Source organism: Antrostomus carolinensis, unplaced genomic scaffold (genome assembly GCF_000700745.2).
Source record: "Antrostomus carolinensis isolate BGI_N321 unplaced genomic scaffold, ASM70074v2 scaffold41451, whole genome shotgun sequence".
NCBI classification, from domain to species: Eukaryota; Metazoa; Chordata; class Aves; order Caprimulgiformes; family Caprimulgidae; genus Antrostomus; species Antrostomus carolinensis.
The window spans coordinates 1-583 of NW_010292733.1; the positions used below are offsets into that span (position 1 = coordinate 1).

The window sequence follows — 583 nt, forward strand, 5'->3', positions numbered from 1 at the left end:
CTTTGCCCTGCCACGCCAGCGGGCCCTGGCACCCCGGGGGAAAGACCTGCGGAACGTCGTCGTGCGGCTGAGGCGCCAGGCAGCGGGGACCCGTCCCGCCACCCCCTCCGGATTTGAGGATGGCATGCCCTCCTCCCAGTACCCCTGGGCTATCGTCTGGGGTCCCACAGTGTCGGATGAGGATGGAGGGGACACCAACTCGGCCAACCCAGGCTTCCCGCCACTGGGCTACACCTTTGTCTCGCCACATGGGGTGGCAACGGCGCAGCCCAACTCCCACTCGCTCCTGCCCAACGCAGTGCGCGAGCCCCCGGCCACACTGCGGCCATTCTTGTTTGGGCCCCGGGGGGAAGGTAATTCTGCCCTTTGCTTCTCTCACCCCCTGTCCCTGCCGGAGCAGCTCCTTCTGCAAAATGCATGAGGGCCCCAGCAGGAACCTTCCCTTGCTCTGCTGCTCTCTGGGGACTGGCGGGGGTGGCCATCACCCCCACCTCTCTCCCTGTGTCTCGCAGGTGTGGACCCTCAGCTGTATGTCACCATCACCATCTCCATCATCATTGTCCTGGTTGCCACTGGGATCATA

At 65.0% G+C, this 583-nt stretch overlaps 1 protein-coding gene across 1 annotated transcript; it reads left to right on the forward strand.

Moving 5' to 3' along the window:
• Positions 1-10: 10 nt before the first annotated feature.
• PIANP (PILR alpha associated neural protein) lies at positions 11-583 on the forward strand (the record flags this gene model as incomplete). Its single annotated transcript, XM_010177074.2, has 2 exons — positions 11-353; positions 513-583. Coding segments are annotated over 2 exons (414 nt in total), but the record flags the coding sequence as incomplete, so codon positions are not given.